The following is an 18,457-nucleotide window of genomic DNA, read 5'->3' on the forward strand; positions in this document are numbered from 1 at the left end:
ACCAAGATTAATTATATTTTAGGTTAATTATATGCGTTATAGGTAATTATACCATACTATATTTCAAAACTTAGAGGATAGGTCTTAATTCCTAATAGGGCTTACCATGCATAACAATTCTAGTTAGTCTTTTCGTTAAGATGTGAATAAATAGGAAGTTTATAAAAATGAAGCAACTAATCACTTTCCTTTTAAAAAGTCAAAGTTCAATCACCCAGAAAAAACAAAATAGCCGATACATTTATGCTTCTTTGTTTCAAACTGTGGAACACAAAAATAAGTGTGCTCTGACTGTAAAACTTAGTATATTCAGGGTAAACATGTCCCCAAACTCCACTTATTGTCTTATGTACAAATGTACTTAAATATTACTCTCTCTACAATGACACTGAGGTTTTACTGAAGTCAGGAAAATTACAGAAATTTTTATTCTAGCCTAAAACGTGCTTTAGTACTAACCAGAGGAAATTAGGTGGCTATTTGTAACCTAATCAAGAGTCCTTAAACTCCATTATACAAATGATGCACTTCCCCCTTTGTACTGGGTCTAATGGCTTCACTCTTCAGTAAAGCTGGATCCTTTGGCACACACTCAGGACACAGCCAGTGGTTTAGAGATAGATTGCTTTGGGGGCATTGGAGCAGCTGAGAGACTGAGTTACCCTACTGAGAAAGGAAAAAGAGGACACTTCTGGAGTTAAAATAAGACAGAATGCATCTTTGGAAGATATAGTGGCTGGAGACTGGCAGAATTCTCAACATCTCAGGCTAACATGTACTTGTTCATTTTTCATTTGTATTTTGGAGGTGCTCAAGAAAGCTTAGGCAAAAATAATTAGAATTCAAATGTATAGTGCGTTTTTTAGCCAGCCCATATACAGGAAATTCTCTGTTGGTGTAGGAACTGTTCTGATGTTCATTCTTTAAAGATTGCTCCTATTCCCTCTTGGTCAGGATGTAGGGGGAGGAGTTAGTGAAGAGTCCCTAATTTTATTTATCTCGGTCCACACTCTAAAAGCGTTTAAATCATTTTGAGTTCCCACAACGTTTGAAGAGAGCTTGGGGTGTTTTGTGTATGTTCTGGGCAGTGCCTGGCATTTTGCAAGAGACTGATGAGCAGTAAGTAATGATAATCAGCACATCTCCTTTGCCAGTAGACCAGGAAGATCGCTGCTATCCTCTCAGCAAAGAGCAAACTAATAAGCAGGGATTCGGGCCAACCTCTCCTTTCCGCTGCAGCTTCTTGTTATTTACTCCGGCTTAATGAAAGGCCACCAGCTGTCAGACACAACAGCTTCATAATATTTGCATACAATTTGTTTGGGTCGGTTTTTAATTTCTCTCCCCGCTTGAAGCTGGGGTTACCCGAAGGAGAATTCAGAGAAACTCTGGAGACAGAAGAGCGGAAGATTTCGTTTTCCAGTGTTTTCTGGGAAGAAATTTGGGACGAACAGGGTGAAATCGGGTACCATTTGGTTAAGGTTTAAAAAAAAATCATCCAGTGTGGGGGGCCAGGTGGTTCTTCAGTGGGAGGGCCACGCAAGACGAAACCAGCTTTGGGGAAAGAAGGGAGAGAGAACGAGAGCAGGGCTAATGAATGAAGGGAATTCCGCTGAGCCGCCAAACCCTGTGCTCCCACCTCCCATCTAGCTTCGGGACGTTGCCTCGGGAGGAAAGCCCCGGAATCCCGAGCCAGCCCCACACTGGGGCTTACGGGAGCCCGCGGACGGGCGCGCGGGGGGCCGAGGCGGCGGGCGCCTGTCCCTTTAAGGGGCCGGTCCCCGGGCACCGCCGGCCCAGACGCCGGGACGTGCCGGGGGCCGCCCCGCCCCGAAGCCGCCCGTTTCCTGCCGGGCGGCGCGACGGCACCTGAGCAACTGCGGCGGCGGCGGCGGCGGCGGCGGCGCCTCGGAGCGGGCGGCCCGGGCTGTAGTGCCCGTGCCGCCGCGTCTTCCCGGTCTCCTTCCCCGGCTGTGCAGGATAAGGGTGAGCAGGCTGCGCCTGGCCGGCCGCGGGGACCGCGGTGGGGGAGGACTGTGCCAGTCGCGGTGTCCCAGGGCGGGCGGGAGGGCCGCGCCGGACGGGGGGCGCGGCCCTGGGGCCCGGACATCGTCCGCTGGTTGTCGCCGCCCGCCGGCTAGGCCTCGGGCGCCGGGTCGCCACGGCGGGGCCCCCGCCTGAGCCGGGCCGCCGCGGCGGGCGGGCTCCTAGGGGCCGCTTGGCCTCGCCGCGCCGCCCAGGGCCCGACCCGGGCTTCGCCGCGACGCCTGCGAGCGCGTCCGGGGAGTTCCCTGGGGACGTCTCCCGGTGCGAGGTTGGCCGAAGAGGGCCCTGGGGTGACCGAGGCGCCTATTTTTAGCTGGGCCTGAAGGTCCCCAGGAGGAAGGCGGATTACCGCCTCCTCGGCCGATGGACAGAGGGAGCCCGTCTCCGGCGGCGTCCCTGGGCCGGAGCTGGGCCATGCTTACGCCATGCTGGAATTTCAGTTCTCGCTGTCCCTCCGGATACTTAGGGAACCGGCGCTGGCCCCCTTCCCAGTGCCCCCTCCCACCGCCGTGTGCGTGTCCCCGGGTCGCGGTGGGGGGCGGTTGGGGCTGGGAAAGCGGCGTGAGGGGAGTTTGGAAAAATGTGTGGACCGCCCTCGAGACGGGGGAAGTTATCCCTTCCTCTCCCCGAGGGGTGTGTCTTCCTTAGTGAGTCCCCCTCCCCCCTTCGGTTCCCAACAATGAGATTTTTGGCTTTGGGGAGCTCGGCCGAAAACCAAACCCGCAGACTAGAAAAGTCGTTCGGTAATCAGACACCTGGTGTGGGATGTGCAGCCCCGCACGTTTGTCGTGAAGGAGCATGTGTGCACCGGAGACGGGCAGCTCCCCACGCGGGGAGCGGTATCCTAACCTCGTCCAGCTGCAGCTTGATGAGGTTAAAGAGCGGGCTGTTTAATTTTAGCCATTCCTTCTCCCGGAGGAAGGAGGAATCGAAATTCGTATTTGGGCCTGTATCAGAGAAGGATTCCTTAGCAGACATGTGAATATGCACTGCCCAAAGAGCTACCTGTTTAAAGTTGTGGGGTTTTTTGAGATGCTTTGTGGAAAGCCCTGAAAATTTTAGACCCCCGTACCCTGCTATAGATAAATACCTTGGTGTGTACGAAACACTTTGAATTGCGTAGGAATTGATTAAAAGTTCGAGTTCTTGCTAAATTAGGTTGCACTTGTTCTCTCTACCTCACCTAGCCGGCAACTGGCAACACTGTCTCCAGCTTGGCTAAAAGGGTTGTTAACAAGACTGGGATGATCTTCCCAAGAATATCGTTGAGTACTCTGGAGTTGATTTGTATTTGGGGTGGACGGGCATTGTTATATAGACTTTCATATTTACTGTGTTCTTATAAACAAGCTGCCCCCCTCTACCTTCAGCTTACGACTAACAAGAAATAGCTGGGCTTATTGTTTGTAGGTTCTAAGAAAGATTCATTCCCCTCTGTAACACTGAATTAGAAATGACTTTTCTAATTTTGCAGCATGAGCAGTCATAACAGTTATCTGTCAGGTATGCTTGGAGAATGAGGTGTTCTGTTTACCTTTCTGAGACTCATACTGAAACTTAAAATATAAGAAAGCCTAATGAAAAATTTTCTTAAATGTATTAAGCACTTTAAAGTTATAAAGGATATCGAGTATTAACCTTTTGATGACTCAGGGTCAACATTTTTTTTGTGGAGAACCATGAATTTATGGTTTTGTTCCCAATTTAGTTTTTTCTGTATCATTCCTTAGCATCAGTGTCTCTTCTGCTTGATGATGTGTTTTCTTGGGTCTCACCCCAAGTCTCCTTCCAGTTTGTAGGCCTTAATCTACTTTCAGTAGGGAAAACATTTTAATAATTAGATGTTAAATAACAGTCAATATGGCTTTTCTAAAGGGCCAAAGAAGTGAAGGCTTTTTTGAGGCTTAACTTCTAAATGACTCATGTTAGATTGTTACTGTTATTGAAATAAAAATTGAATTTTACTTGAAAAGATATGGAAGATGTATTTTTAATTGAATGGTTGTTATAATTTTTGTATAGCAAAGAAAGTTTTAATCTAAAAGATCTCATAATACTTTGTAAAAATTTAAATTGTTAGTAAACAATGTTTCCAGGGAAGGTTTTGGTTTTTTTTAGGGATCTGACCTCTAATATGTAATAAGAAATGTAGAGAGATCATGCTTTGCAGGAACATTCAAATATTTGAGGATAACATCTTATAAGCTGCTTGTTCTTGTACTGTTTATGTTTTTAATTATTTTGAAGGTAATTCCAGAGTATACTTAGAAGTTGGAAGCAAGTAACTGGTTCTTTATAAATAACATTGATTACTCTTATGCATAAGTAGAGTTGGGTTTTATTGCTTTCTCTTTCAGTTTTTGTGAACATGATTTTGGATGTTCTGATCTTAAAAATGTAGTTTATATGCAAATCAAAGGGAAAACATTGGTTTAGATAAGAGTATAAGCTACTTTTTCTATAAACAGAATTAAATGGGAAAAATTTTAGGTACTATGATCTGAGGAGTTTGATTAACTTAACCTGCTGTATCTGAGCTCTAGAAAAAGAAAAGTAATGACAATTTATAATTGCATGCTGGGCTGTTCACTTGCTGTTTAAATATTTTTTGGTGTTTGAAAGAAAGAGCAGTGCAAACCATTTAGGTTCCCCCCCCCCCCCCGTAGTTTAGGCTTAATGTTCAAAAGATAAAATAGGCAAAATGTACTTTTAGTACTAAGACTAGTTTTAGTAGAGACTCCGGTAGGAGATAGAGTATTCCTAGGAATTTAAGAACTGTTCCACTCCTTTTGAAAAAGTTGTGATTTAATATTTTACGTATCACCTTAACTACTACAAGTGGATTAAGAACTTTTAACTTAAATCTGGTTTCAGCAAAGTGATTTGTATACTAAGTAGAATTTAAATTAATTTGTTTATACTCCCCCCTCCTTCCAGGACATTGCTCTTTGGGTTTCACCCCTCACTAATTGCTTTGCTCTTTCTGCCTTATGATTCATCCTCTACTCTTGAAGTAGAAGTGCTCAGTTCTTGCTTCACTTTTCTTTTTATACTCCCCTGGTGATCTCATCCAATGTCATAAATATCTATATGCTCATGGCTTCCATATTTATATATCCAGCCCAGGCTTTCCTTCTGTACTCTATACAACCTGTTCTGCATTTCCACTTGTAGGTGAAGTAATCAAAGTGAACTTCCATTTTTCTCTTTAAAACTGCCTCAGGTGCAGTCTACTCCATCTCATTTGATGGCAGCTCCATCCAACATTCAGGCAAAAGAAAAGTTGGAGTCAGTCCTGACTTCTCTCTTTTATCTTTTACACTTGGCATTCTTGGCTCTATCTTATCTTGGAAATATATCCAGAATCAAGTCATTTCTTACCACCTCTATTGCTCGCTAGGTGGGCCCAAGCCATCTTATCTTTAGCATAGATTTTTGCGATTAGCCTCCTGGCTGGCCTTCTTGCTTCTTCACTAGCTCCCTGTGGTCTTTTTCAACTCAGCAAACAGATCCTATCACTTCTCAAAACACTGCAGTGACTTCTCTTGTGCAGAGTAAAGGCCAAAGTCCCTATGGCCTGCAGTGCCTTACAGAATCTACTCTTCCCATTCTCTTTTAACTCACAAGTTAGCTACTACTCTGCTCCCTGCTTATTTCTCTCCAGCCCCACTTGCTGTCTGAAGGCCTTTAAATGACTGTTGTCCCTCCTTGGATCACGTTTTCCCTAAGATATCAGCATGGCCAACTCTCTAGTCTCCTTCAAATCTTTGTCCTTCAAATGTTTTTCAAAAGGTCTGTCTTACCGCTTTACTTAAAGCTGCACTCCCTTGGGGTGCCTGGGTGGCTCAGTCGGTTAAGAGTTCAACTCTTGGGGCACCTGGGTGGCTCAGTCCCTTAGGCGGCTGTCTACGGCTCAGGTCATGATCCTGGGTCCTGGGATCAAGCCCCGCATCGGGCTCCCTGCTCAGCGGAGAGCCTGCTTCTCCCATTCCCTCTGCCTGCTGCTTGGCCTACTTGTGCTCTCTATCTCTCTGTCAAATAAATAAAATCTTTAAAAAAAAGTTCAACTCTTGGTTTTGGCTCGGGTCCTCATCTCAGGGTGGTGATGCAGCCCCTAGTAGGCTCCAAACTCAGCTGGGGAGTCTCCTCGAGATTCTCTCTCCCTCTCTCCCGCTCCCTTTCTCTCTCAAATAAATAAATAAATGAATTTTAAGAAAAACATAAAGCTGCACTGCCCTACTTAATGAGTCTTGTATCCTACTCTGTTTTCTCTACGGCATTTGCCACCTTCCAACATACTATATAATTTCCTTGTTGATTGTGTTCATTGTCTCTCCTCTCTGCCGCCAACACACACTATATAATGTAACCTCTTTGTAGGCAGGACTTTTTGTCTGTTTTGTTTATTGATGGATCCTAAGGGTCTCAGGCAGGTATTCAGTAAAGATTTATTAAATATCTGTTTATTATAAGTGAATTAAATCCTTATCCTGCAGTTTCTTACTGTGATGGATACCTCATTCTTGAACATACGGAGTTTTCAGTTTGCTCCTTTCCTAGGAACAGAGAACAGAAGAAAAGTTGCAGGAGGCCTTTGGGAACCCCTTTTTGGGAGGTAGTGATGTTAGAGTGTTGTGGAGATCTTCTGGACCTTTCCTGTGCGATTAGGACCATTGGTTGGGTAACTTAAAAAGTTGGTTAAAACAAGAACTCAAATATCTGTGTACCTTAAGTGTTTTGTTTTAACTTAAAACATTTATTATTGTCTGTCTTTTTATTTGGATCAATCTCTTGTCTTTGAGTAGGGGTTACTGATCTCTTTTCTATAAATTATACCCTACAAGCATTGCCTGTGGTTTCTAGTATTGGTTTCTTTAAAACAGAATGAAAATGTAGGCACTGGGAAACTTTCCAAGTTAAAAATCATTCTAGATTTTCCATTCTTTCATTAAGACCTTCCAAAGGATGTAACTTAGTTTTTATAGAAATAATAGCTTCTGTTTTTATTCTCCTGTTTAATGAATTTATAGAAATAAGTGAGTATATAGGAGAGTAGACTGCTCGCCAGAAATATTTAGCTTTCTGTAGACACTAGCCCATGTATTTTTACCAAGGGGAGAAATGTCATTTACTCCAGTGAGAGAGGTCCTTTAAGATAGCTTCCATATTGAATAGGTTTCATGGGGGCTATAGGATCCTAGCTGCCTACCATTACTGGAGGAAAACGTCCTTTATCCACATTTCTTTATTTTGATTGGTTAGTAACAGTTATGATTAGTTATCAGAACTTACATGATTTTCAGTAATTGTCTATCAAGAGACCTGATGTTATGCTACATTCTCACTGGAAAATGTGGGACAGTTATTACTTATTTTTGCACCTGAGTCATTTAAGTTGCCAGGGAAACAGTCTGGCCTGGTGTAATAAGCTGGAGGTCAGTGCTTAGGAGACCTACAGGTCTTGAACTTTAATAACTCCAAGATTTTATGCAAGTTTCTTTTTTCTCAGTACTTTATATAATGTATAGTGTAATAGAAAAAGCATGGTAGGGACTCTGAAGAGCTGAAGTTTGGTCTTGCTAGTTAGTACCACTTACTGTATGTGTGAACTTAACTATCTTACTTAACCTTAACCTGCCTAAGGCTCATTTGCCTTGCTTGTATTATCTTACTAGTTGCTACATAAGTGATAGCTACTTATTAGAGTGCTTATTTGCTGTAAGTCTCTGTAAACACTTTATGTACAGTATCATATATAATCCTTTCAAACAGTTTTATGAGAGGTACTATTTGGTGGAAACTAGGGAGACAGGTTAAATAATTTGTCAAAGAGCAGCAAGTAAGAGGAGGAACCTGAATGTGAACTGAGATATTCTGACTCTAGAGTCCATCCTCACTCATTGAGCTGTTTAAGTATGTTTTCTATAAACAAATAAAGGGGTGCCTGGCTGGCTCAGATGGTAGAGTGTGCCACTTTTGATCTTGGGGACGTGAGTTCAAGCCTCATGTTGGGTATAGAGATTACTTAAAAAAAATAAAAATAAGGCACTGTCCATGTGCAATTATCTATTTAGGTGTTAGAAAGCTACATTAATGTTATACAGATTTTTTTCTCCCAGTTAGAGGATTGACTCTTAACGTTAGTGACTTAAATTTGAGAACTTGCAATTTTTTGAGTGGAGAAAATAGTAAAAGCAACTTAAAATCAAATGCTATAAAATGTTTTATGTAGAAAATAGGTAGACTATGATCTTTCTAGATTTTAAGAAGTTTTTTCAGTTTCAATTCCTGTGAATGTGTATTATGAGTTACTGCCATGTGATCTTGTAGGCATTGCTTACTGGCTATATCAGAAAGGCCAACCCTTATCACCCTGCCTTTTTACTCTATTCTTTGTCCCTAGCCTTATTTTTCTTCATTGGTCAGTTACTACTACCTATCATTATAGTATATGCTTTTTTATATTGTTTGATAGCTGTCTCACCTATAAGAATATAAGCACTATGAAGTGGCAACTTTGTCTTGTTTACCACTGAACTATATCTCTGGTAGGTGGTCATTTCAATGAATGAATGAGTTGCTTAACTGAACATGATTAGGACTCAACTGAGCCTTCTGCTTAACATGTGCCAGTCTTCTCTGTTAGCAAGGCTAGTTGCTTTACATGAAATGCCATGCAAAATGAGACTTCCAGAATAAGGGTTTCAGGGTTACTCTTGGGAGCAGAATGGAAAGCTATTTAATACACGAATTTCGGAATTTGTGTATTAAATACACAAAAATTTATCTGTGCATAGTACCAGTTAACTTTGTTCATCAGTAATGTAAGTGTACTGAGTAAAATGTGTACATAATTTAGTGATTACATGTGTTTAGATCTAGTCTTTGAAATAAACTTGAACAAGCTGAGCTGTACATTGAAAGTTCCCAAGTGTTCTGAATGCTATGTTGCTGAACATTTAAAATGTTTCCTTACATTTTTAATATCCACACACAGGTTCAATTCATTTATGTTGCTTCTGACCCATACTTACTTAGTTTATTGGGAAGTCATGTTTATTTGAAATTTGCTCTGTAATTCTTTTACAGTTTTCATAACCTGAATGTCTGAGGTTGACTGACGGTTACGATTTCTGTGATGCGAATTTCTCAAGCTTGTCATATCATTTGGTATTCTTCATTTCTGGGTACAGTTTCAGATATAATACTTGTGGTTGGTACACTGTTCTGATGAATGGGAGTAATTTCTTAAGTCACTTTAAGTTTGACCTAGATGTTAACTGTAATTTTAAGTTTAAATTGGATCCTTTGTAAAAGTGACTTAGTTCTTTTGTTCCTTTGGTGGTTGGGGGTAGGGGAGGGCCCAAAAATTGCATTTAGTTTTAACCTGAACAAAATCTTTCTGAACTTGAAATTTTTGGAGCACTTTTCAAGTAAAATACACATTTAAGATTAGCCTTGGAATTATGTAAAATATAACCCATGCATTTACCTTGTCTGATAGGGGTAGGGGAGAAAAGAAATACTTTATAAATATAAAATAAATGTAAAATGAGCAAGGCTGAATTCTTGTCTGCTTGTTTAGCATTATTTATCTGGCATAAGTTGAATAATTATATTCCATATTCTTTCAGTTTTATTTAAGCAAAACGTCCCAGTAGCATTTAAAATAACATACTACTTTTTAAAAAGATTTTATTTATTTATTTGTTTGTTTGTTTGTTTAGTAATCTCTACACCCAACGTGGGGCTTGAACTCACAACCCCAAGATTAAAGAGTCAATCACTTCACCAACTGAGCCAGCCAGGTGCCCCTAAAATAACACACTATTTTTGTGGAAGGAGTTTTAGTTATTACTTTTGAGTTACTTTACCTGATTTCTTAAGGTAGCTTTCTGCTAGGTCAAGAAAATCCTGGGTATTTTTGGTAAAGATTTTAGAAATTTCTTATTTTATATTTTGAAGTATTTGCTTTTATTTTGGGGGGGCAGAATTTGTTTCAAAGTATAACTTTCTAGAGGTATTCAGCACTGTCATAATTATATTGTATAAATTTAAGAAGCGGAGAAGTATATGCCTGTTTGCTTGTTAGTTTTAAATTTACGTTTACCTCTTTGTACTTGTCATCTTTTTATTTTATTGAAAATTGAAACAAATATTGAGGGGCTCCTGGGTGGCTCAGTCAGTTGAGTGTCTGCCTTTAGCTCAGGTCATGATCCCAGCATTCTGGTTTTGAGCCCCGTATCTGGCTCCCTGCTCAGCAAGGAGTCCGCTTCTTTCCACCCCCCTTCCCTACCACTCCTCCTACTTGTGCGGGCTCTCTCTTTCTCAAATAAAACAAATACTGAATGATTCATGTGTACAAGAGAATATAGAATGTGTCTGTACAATTTAAAGATTAAATGTAAAAGAAATACCCTTCTACCAAGTACCTGTGTACCTTTCATTCAACTTTATTTAAAATTTTTTTCTTTTAAAATTAACTACATAAAAATAGTGTATAAGATACATGTAAGATAAAGAGTAAGGATATAGTGAACAGCCTTGTACCTAATCCCCAGTTCAAGAACATTATCCTAACTTTTAATTTTAATTTATGTGCTCTTCTCCCCCACAGCAGTAACCATTATATTTGCTTTTTTTGTAGTTTTGCCACATATATTTATATACCTAAAATATTTTTTTTCTGTTTGTTTTTGAACTTTTTGTATTTTTTTTTGAACTTTATAAATGAGATCCTTCTGTATGAGTTTATTTGCAACTTTTTACCCTCAGCTTTATGGTCCTGATATTCTTTCACCATGTTATATATAGCTCAAATTCATTCACTTTCACTGCTGCATGGAATTTCGTTGTATGAATATTTTTCACTTTATTACCTGTTCATGGGCATTTAGGTTGTTTCCACTTTTCTTTTGCTATTATAAAAAATGATGCTGTGAGTACCCTGCATAGGTCTATGGGTACACTTGCATACATAAGTGTCTCCAGGATAGTGTTTTAAAAAACATTTGTTACTACTTACTGTAATAAGTTTTACATTATGAGACTCAGTACATTATCAGATGTGCCACATCTATAACAAAAAAAAATTTGTTAAAAAAATACCTATGTGGTGCTAGTCCATTTCATTAAAAATAAGAATAGTGATTAAGACCCACTAAGTTGATTTTTGCTACCCACTAATGAGCTGAGATTTGCAGTTTGAGCATATTGTTTTGGAGCTCCTGTTCACACTAGGAGTGGGATTGCTGAATTGTAGGAGGGGTGCATTTTCAGCTTTATTAGGTAGTACCAAAACGTTTTCCAGTGTAGTTGTATCAGTTTATTCCCCTCACTAATATATACATGTGATGGCTCACATTCTTGCCTATACTTGATAATTGGCAAATACTAAAGTAAGATACCCTAATGAAATGATACCTTGTAGGTTTGCATTTCTGCTTTCTGAGAGGAAACATCTTTTCTAATGGTTGCTGGCCATTTTTTCCCCTTTTCTCTGGAATGATTGTTTATTTTTGTGTTGGGTTGTTTTTCTTTTTGATTAAGAGGAGTTCTGTATATGTTCTGAATATTCTTTGCTGATTAGTATCACAAATGTCTTCTCCCATCTTGTGGCTTCTTTTTTTGTGTGTGTTTGTCTTCTTATATATTGTCTTAGTAAAAGTTAAAAATTTTAATTTAATTGAATTTATCCCTATTTTCCTTTTACGATTTATACTTTGTGTCTTCAGGAATCCTTTCCTACTTCAAGGTTCTAAAGATACTCTTACATGTTCTTTTATGTTGCCTTTCAAATTCTTTGCCTGGAATTGACTTTTGTTTTTTCTCTTTTATGCTACTGTTTTCTTTTCCCTAAAATTTTACTGCTTAGTATTTGCTTGTTTTTTTTAAGGCTAAAATGTGTGAATTTACTAGATGCTTTGAAATAAGTCTTTGAGTTACTAGTTTTTTTTTTAAAGATTTGATTTATTTGATAGAGAGCGCGAGAGAGGGAACACAAGCAGGGGGAGTAGGAGAGGGAGAAGCAGGCTTCCCACCGAGCAGGGAGCCCGTTGTGGGGCTCGATCCCAGGACTCTGGGATCATGACCTGAGCCCAAGGCAGATGCTTAACGACTGAGCCACCCAGGCGCCCAAGTTACTAGTTTTTATGCACTTGCTTTTATAGAGTTGTAAGAAAATAATTATGTAAGAATGTTAAAGTATGGATAAAGTTTAAGGTGTAGCCAACTTTGAAGTCTCCATTCATCCCATGTGACTTTTTAAGAGATTTGTAAACATTTTAGTGGTGCCAGTGTTTGCATGTGGTTTCCTTAAGTTATGGACATTTGTTGTGAAGCAGTCTGGTTAATTACTTCCTTAAGTAGCAGCTCTTTGTGCTTGATATTTTGCAATTTCACCACAGTGCATTGTGTGGGCAAACTTCTGTATATCCAACTAGTACTAAGAGAATACATACACTGTGAGGAATTTGATCTTTCTTCAAGTTAGGAAAATTCTCAGCTCTTTAAATATGACTTCTATTATTTTCATTTTTCTTTTGAAAGACCTAAGTTGGGGTCTTTGTATCTTAATTGTTCTTTCAGTTTTTTTCTCTTTATTTTTCTATGCCTCATACTAGATTTCAGTACTGTGTAGCAGTTTACCAATACTACTCTACTCAGACTTTATTTTGTCTGCAGTTTTCATTTCTGAGATTTGGGAGTTGCTTTTTCATATAGACCTGTCTATTTCATTTCTTTCTGTTTTTGTTCTATAATCTTTTTGCTACTTTTTTTCCCCAATAACAACGAATCAACTGTTTATTTACATTTATGTCTGCCCTAAAAGCTCAGGGAAGGTCTGACACCCAGGGCCCGTTCTTTCCTTCTCTCGTCTCTTCCTACCCCCTCATCTCCTTTCATTCCCTCGCCTCTCTCTCCTCTTTGCCTCTCCTTCCCTCTCTAGTCTACCTACTTTCCTTCTCTTGCCTTCCCATGTTCTTCTCCATTTGCTCCCTACTCTTCCACCATCTACCTACCTCTAGCCCCTCCAAGTCCCACCTGCTGTTTCTCCCCTGCCCACCCACAGCCCTGCCTCCCTCAGGTTCAGCCTCCAGGCCTAGGGTCCTCAGCCGAGGGAGCACTTGCTGGTGTTGTTCTTGTCACAAGCTTTCAGGTCAGTGCCAGGGGGCTTGTGGCTGTTTCCCGGTCTCCGGCCTCCTGACTAGAGCAAGATGTCCTGGGCCAGGGAACTGAAAGCCTCATCCACATTTGTGCTGGATTTGGCACTTGTCTCAAAGAATCGGATCCCATGCTCCCGAGCCAGCTTGACAGCCTGCTCCTTCTGCACCTTCCTCTTAGCCTCCACGTCACACTTGTTCCCCAGCAGCAGGCGTTCTACCCCAGCAGAGGCGTTCTCTTTGATGCTTTTCATCCAGTTCTGAATATTCTCGAAGGATTTCTCATCTGTGATGTCATATACTAGGATAATGCCCATGGCTCCACGGTAATAGGCAGTAGTTACCGTCTTGAATCGCTTTTGGCTGGCTGTATCCCAGACCTGCAATTTGATCTTCTTCCCCTCTACATCCACAGTGCGGATCGTGAAGTCAATTCCAGTGGTGGAGATGTAGGTGTTGTTGAAGCTGTCCTCTGCAAAGCGAATGATCAGACAAGTCTTGCTCACCCCCGAGTCCCCGATGAGCAGCAACTCGAAGAGGTGGTCGTAGGCTTTGGCCATGGCGGACACTGGGGAGCCAGGGAAGGCGTCGGTGGGCGGGACCGCAGGGCTGGCAGACGGAGCGGCCCGGAGCCCAGGCCCGGAAGTTTTCCTCCCTCCCCGCCCAGGCTCCGGGAAAGAGGGGAGGTGGCCTTCCCGTGGGCCCCACCCCCTGGCCGCCCGCCCCTGCCCCCGGGACGGCTGGGCACCTCCCGCTCGCTCGCAATCTGCGACAGGGTGGCTGTGGAGAAGGGGGAGCCGCTGCCAGCCACACGGCCCACCGACAGGGGCGCCTCAGAATCTGGGGGATGCAGGCTGAAGGCGGGGCTGGCACTGGGGGCTCACCACAACGGGGGCGCTGAGCCAAGGGACACCAGGTCCACTCAAGGGTGGACGCCTTTGGGGCATTTCTGGGCTCCGGGGTTCCCAGCCCTCAGATCCGGCCCAGCTCCCTGGGAACGCGGCCGGACCTCTTTTTGCTACTTTAAAAAAGGAGTCACTTACCTCTCTGACATCTTCAACATATTCAAATTTAAAAATCTTTGTGAAGACTATTTTGTAAAACTAATATCATTTGGTGTTAATTTTTTTATTAGTTCCCCCCATCATTTCTTCCATTTTTGGTTTGTTAGGCTGAGTGGAGATTTTTTAAAACTTTTTTTCCATCACTGCTAACCCCTTGTGCCCCTCGTTCAAGTTACTTAGTTTCTGCCAGGCCCACTGTGCCTCTAGACAAGGTAAAAAAAAAAAAAAAAAAAAAAACAAAACAAAGTGGATAGATGTTTTTAATATGCAATCGTGCTAAGAAGGAGATGATTATATATATTGCTCTTTTTTTTAATTTTTTAATTTTTTTAAAGATTTTATTTATTTGACAGAGACACAGAGAGGGAGGGAACACAAGCAGGGGGAGTGGGAGAGGGAGAAGCAGGCTTCCCGCTGAGTGAAGCTTGATCCCAGGACCCTGGGATCATGACCTGAGCCAAAGGCAGATGCTTAACGACTGAGCCACCCAGGCGCCCAAGTTACTAGTTAAATGAATGCTCTTATTAAAAGTAGAATGAAGTCTGAAAAATGATGGCTCCTTATGGGGGAGAGAAGCATAGTGTAGAAAAGCACACGGGTATAATGTATGCTTTGAATTTTCCTTTTTCTGAAGACTTTAGAGCCATTTAAATATTTTACATAATTATTAAACAAAAATTTAAAAATCCCTAAGAATCAAAAGTAAAATGAAACCACTGAATCTTACTTGTATTCACTTGGTGGACACCAGAGTGACCTATGCCACGTGATTTTAAAACATGGTAACTTGACTGTATATCCCAATTAGAATATACCCTAGGAAGAGAGCGGAGGAGGGATGGCAGAAAAGGAAAACAAATCTTCAACTATTATAATCATAATTTTGGTAGTAATGTGTACATTGTTTTTTTTTTCCCAAAGATTTTTATTTATTTATTGAGAGAGAATGGTAGAGAGCATGAGAGGGAAGAAGGTCAGAGGGAGAAGCAGACTCCCCGCTGAGCAGGAAGCCCGATGGGGGACTCGATCCTGGGACTCCCGGATCATGACTTGAGCCGAAGGCAGTCTCTTAACCAACTGAGCCACCCAGGCACCCAATGTGTACATTGTTATTCCAGTACTGAGTAATGTGTGCATTGTGGGCCAAATGAAATGAGTGATTACGTTGGTATTATTCAAAACTGAGATTTTTAGCATTGTTGAAAACATGCAGTGTTAAGGTCAGTGAAATTAAGTAAAAATCCCATAGTACTAAATTTGTATGAGTCATGCCATAATTTAGCTTATTTAAAATGTATGCGAAAATTTTCTGGCCCAAAAGACCTAGAAACAATGATCAACCCAGTAGCAAAAAAACACTCCTGGTTCCTATATTGTGGTCTTTAAATACCTTTCACAGTAAAAGTAAACTAGTGCTTAGAATGAGCATTTTCTAAGACAGGAATTGTATGAGACAAACCTACAAATTAATGATTAATTTCTGTGTTACGATATTACTACAAGGTTAGAAACAACACACATTTAAAACAACACACACTTATTATACTATTGTTTCTGTGGGTCAGGAGTTTGCTTAACTGGGTCCTCTGCTTAACTGGGTTTATAGTGTTTAATAGAGCTGCTATGGCCGTGTTGACCAAGGCTGGGGCCCCATCTGAAGCTTAGCTGGGGGGAAGAACTGCTTCCAAGTTCATGTGGTTGTTGGTAGCTTTCGGATCCTTGAAGGTTGCTCAAATGAAAGCCTCAGTTTCTTGCTGGTTGTTGTCTAGGACGCCGTTCTTACCTCCTTGCCATATGGCCCTCTCCATATGCAGCTTACAACATGGCAGCTTGCTTTTTCAAAGCCATTAAGGGAGAGAAAGCATGTCCTAGTAACATGGGTTACAGTCTTAGGTAATGTAACCATGTATATGTAATCACTTAGATCCTGTCACCTGTGCCCTACTTTATTGATTAGAAGCAAGTCACAGGTCTCACTCACACTTAATAGGAGGAGATTGCACAAGGGTGAGAACACCATGAGGCGGGGCCAGGGGACCACTCTAGAATCTGTTTGCCACAGCCTAGAACATTTCTGAAGTACTAGGCCCAAAACTATGAGGGTAGTGTCAAAACAACCCAGGAGCCATCCTGAATAATATCCCATTGGCCAAAATGGGGAGAATTTGAACATCAATAGATAGTAATTAATGAATTGAGACTAATCAAATGTTTAACGTGTGAATTCAAGATACTAAAACATTAAAAAAAAAAAACCCTTTAATTAGTTGCTATTGGACCGGTTTATTATTTTGACAACTGGTGAATAAAGAAAAATAAACATTTGTCCTACTCGTATAATTTGTGTCTCAGGGTAACCAAGTAGGTCAGGAGAGAAATTTCTATAGATGTATTCTACCTAATCAAGAAAGAATAATAGTGGGGCGCCTGGGTGGCTCAGTCGTTAAGCATCTGCCTTCAGCTCACGTCATGATCCCAGGGTCCTGGGATCGAGTCCCACATCGGGCTCCCTGCTCAGCAGGAAGCCTGCTTCTCCCTCTCCCACTCCCCCTGCTTGTGTTCCCTCTCTCACTCTCTCTCTGTCAAATAAATAAATAAAATCTTTAAAAAAAAAAAAAGAAAGAATAATAGAATACCGCCATTTTGTATTTCTTAATAATGTCTAGGCAAAGATCACCAGTAACTGCTATTGTCACTACAAAGGGGGAGACATCTGGACAGTAGATACATACATTTAGGAGTATGCTGTGCTACCTGTGCCATAGTCATAATCCTGAATCTGATGTAGCCTTTATTTTTTTTAAAGATCCGTTTATTTGAGATAGAGCAGAGAAGAGAAGGAGCAGAGAGAGAGAGAAAATCAGACTCATACGCTGAGCACAGAGCCTGATGCGGGGCTCGAGCTCATGACCCTGAGATCAGGGCTTGAGCTGAAGCCAAGAGTCTGTCACTTAACCAACTGCGCCACCCAAGTGCCTCCTGATGTAGCCTTTAAATTTACCAATTTATAGGAAATAAAAGGACAAAAAACTTGTTAAATACTTTGAAGATGCCATCAACAGAATTCATACTGGGAATCTCTACAGGACCAACTGGTTTTTCCAACCCCAAATTCTAAGAATGATAAACTGAATAATAAAAAGAAACCAAGATGATAAATGAATCAGTCAACAAAGAATAACTGAAAAGATATTTACAAAGCAGTTGGATTGATGTGAATACTGGCTTCATACTTGATACTAAGGAGTTGTTAATTTAAAATTTGCTGTAAGACTAGATGTTTTGTCCTTTTTCCTCTCCAGGTTCAGTGCTTTTATAAAGCTGTAACTCTAGGTAATAGGTTTGCAGCCTGATTATTTTTCATCTCCTTTCTCTTCCTCTCCTCTCCTCCCCACTTTCTCCTCCTCCTCCCTGTCCCCACAACCTGTGGAAATCCTATTCCCATTCCTACCCCTTGGTGCCAAGTAGTGAATCTGGTTCAGTTCTGTTACTGTTATCTGTAGGAGCTGAATTTCTGACCTTTTGCCTACTGTAGAGCCAGTATCTGGTCATCTTCTCCATTCTTTCTTTCCTACACTGCATTTAGGTATTGGTTACTGTTTTGAATTTTTACTGTTTCTGACTCAGGTAGAGGTTATTTTAGTTTTGAGTTCAGCCATATCTTTGTTAATCTCTTTTTATGTTTTATCTATCATTTTAAATGTTTGGAATAGAACCATCCTTATTGGAAATCTTCATCTTCATTTTTACCTATTATGATCCTAATTTTTTTGATGCTCAGTTCACAGTATCCTGACTGCTCTAGTTCTGTTATCTGTTCTCTTCCTTTGTGCAACTCTGCCTTTTTTTAATCTTGTTGGGTGTTTTTCAACTCTATAGAACAAATCTGATTTTAGTATCACACTAATTTGTTGTGATTGCAATCAGTTAAAATCCATAAGCCTTGAAGTATATGATTCTTGTTCCTGCTAGTTGATACCACTCGTCCTATGCTGCTTTAGTCTATTTTGGAGTGTAGGTATCCTTTGCTAGTCTAACTGAGGCTCTATAATTTTTTCTTTTCAAGGTAGAACTGGTATCCCTTGCTGTCTAAACTCTTGTTTGTTGCCTCAAACTCAGAATCAAATGTATGTATCCTTTAATGTCTTGAATTCATTCTTGAAAACCCTGCTGTTAATAAGTGAA

At 41.0% G+C, this 18,457-nt stretch overlaps 2 protein-coding genes across 10 annotated transcripts in view; one reads left to right on the forward strand and one right to left on the reverse strand.

Annotated features, from left to right (window-relative positions):
- The first annotated feature begins 1,829 nt into the window (after window positions 1-1,829).
- The window catches only part of KTN1 (kinectin 1), a 117,384-nt gene continuing 100,756 nt past the window's right edge, over window positions 1,830-18,457 (forward strand). For 8 of the 9 annotated variants that reach the window (XM_025869977.2, XM_025869978.2, XM_025869980.2 and 5 more), the window contains exon 1: window positions 1,831-1,986. The gene's annotated coding sequence lies outside the window, so the exon portion shown is untranslated. Of the gene's footprint in view, window positions 1,987-18,457 lie in introns of all 9 variants that reach the window. The other variant, XM_025869979.2, reaches the window with a different exon arrangement.
- On the reverse strand, window positions 12,992-13,840 carry LOC112822363 (ras-related protein Rab-13-like). Its single transcript, XM_025869986.2, has one exon. The coding sequence runs from the start codon at window positions 13,766-13,768 to the stop codon at window positions 13,253-13,255; it is 516 nt and encodes a 171-aa protein (XP_025725771.1). The 5' UTR covers window positions 13,769-13,840; the 3' UTR covers window positions 12,992-13,252.

This window comes from Callorhinus ursinus, unplaced genomic scaffold (genome assembly GCF_003265705.2).
Source record: "Callorhinus ursinus isolate GAN/ISIS: 27379988/994484 unplaced genomic scaffold, GSC_fseal_2.0 scaffold8, whole genome shotgun sequence".
Taxonomy (NCBI): Eukaryota; Metazoa; Chordata; class Mammalia; order Carnivora; family Otariidae; genus Callorhinus; species Callorhinus ursinus.